We start from the raw sequence: 1,596 nt of genomic DNA on the forward strand, positions 1-1,596 counted from the left end.
TCTCTTTGCTTTCACAGCCTTTATTCAGGAGCTTCAGAAGAGAAGCACATAGTTCTGCTGAGCGTCAGGTGTAACGGAGGGATGCGATGGGTGGAGCAGATCGAGGTCCGCTGAGGCCTTTCCTCCACGTCACCCTCTCATGTAGCCCAGGGATTTCTCTTTATCTTCTACACATTTTCTCTTCTCTCTCTCTTACACAAACACATGAGCATATGTGCTTACTGTACAACATCCATATTCACTTCATCTTAATGGTAACCCAGGGAACCTCCTCAAGTCGCCATTTGGCACTTTTTAACCATCACTTGCTTTTATTGCAGCGGTGATGTCCCCATCTGTACCATCTCTTCCCGCTCAGCCGTCCCGTCGTGCCCTTTTTGTGTCCCGTTCATCTGAATCATTTCAGAGCACTTAACTACCGCCAGAGTTGCTCTTGCAAGTTTGCCATCTCTAACCCCTCTTTGTTGCAGAACCCCTGCTGCTTGTGTCCTCTCCTTCTGCTATCAGATGCACCATTTTTCCTGGTAGAGAAGTCTTCAGTATTCAGGCACACTGTATTAGTCATATTTTTTACTGTAATAGAAAGAGGCTGGCATGCTGGGATCATTTTCTCCCTTTCTCAGTTGCCATGAAAATGTTGAGACTTCTGCTAGTCTGTGTGGCAGCTGGATGTGGAGAGGGGAAAAAAATCAAACGAAACAGTGAAGCCATCTTCTTTAATACTGCAGCATATCTCAGTCAAGTGGACTTTAAGCTCCCGCCAAAGACTAAGAACTAAAGCGGCACAACGAAAGCCTTCACACTCCTGCTGCACAGAGATACTAGAGGAAGAGGAGACAAGCAAAGGGAAGTGTTCAACCAGAGTGCTGTGAAAGAAGAGTATGTTGTAGTTTTATGATGTGAGAAACTTATTCTCTTTGCATTGCACTTGTTCCAGAGGATGTGTGTGTGTGTGTGTGTGTGCGCGTGTGCCACACCGCCTTGATAGACTATTCCCTCTCACTTAAAATGAGACCTTATTCATTGGCCAGTGTGGCGCTCCTGCTGTCCACTGTGCTTCCGCTTGTTGTTATATTTTTTTTCTTTGTTTTGTTGTGTTTTTTCCCTTCTAGATCCGTTTTCTAATTTTGAAACATGAAAAATGGCCATGATGAGGTCAATTAATTTGGCCATGACCAACTGCCTTGAGAATAAATATATAAATATATATATATGGAAAATATATATTTGTTTTGAGGGAAATGTTAGCAAAAAAGGTGTTTCTATTTTAATTGAAATGACTGGTGAATGGGAATTTCATTATCTTTTTTTTTTTCAATGATTTGTTTTCTAATGAAATGTTGTTTTGTTGTTTTTTTGTTTACTTTCTTTTTTCTAGAGTCTAGGCTTTTTACACTGAAATATAAAGAAAACAGCTTAGAGACACTGGATTAGAAATGCCTTTATAGTCGAATACAGTTGCTTCTTGAAACGCATCACTTTGTCTGGACTCATCTTTTCTATTGTATTTTAATTTTATGGAGTGTGGGCTGTGCTGCACACATTTTGCTATATTTAAAATCCCAAACTATTTATGCATAAAAATGTTTACTTAGA

The 1,596-nt window shown here is 40.4% G+C and overlaps 1 protein-coding gene across 3 annotated transcripts in view; it reads left to right on the top strand.

Annotated features, from left to right (window-relative positions):
* The window catches only part of vaspb (vasodilator stimulated phosphoprotein b), a 32,295-nt gene extending 30,820 nt beyond the window's left edge, over positions 1 to 1,475 (top strand). For all 3 annotated transcript variants that reach the window (XM_005927322.3, XM_005927324.3, XM_042222570.1), the window contains one exon: positions 18 to 1,475. In XM_005927322.3, the coding sequence (XP_005927384.1) occupies positions 18 to 52 (35 nt within the window). In that variant the 3' untranslated portion in view covers positions 53 to 1,475. The remainder of the gene's footprint in view (positions 1 to 17) is intronic.
* Positions 1,476 to 1,596: the final 121 nt, after the last annotated feature.

This window comes from Haplochromis burtoni, unplaced genomic scaffold, assembly GCF_018398535.1.
Source record: "Haplochromis burtoni strain Fernald_Lab_line unplaced genomic scaffold, NCSU_Asbu1 Contig_88, whole genome shotgun sequence".
NCBI lineage: Eukaryota > Metazoa > Chordata > Actinopteri > Cichliformes > Cichlidae > Haplochromis > Haplochromis burtoni.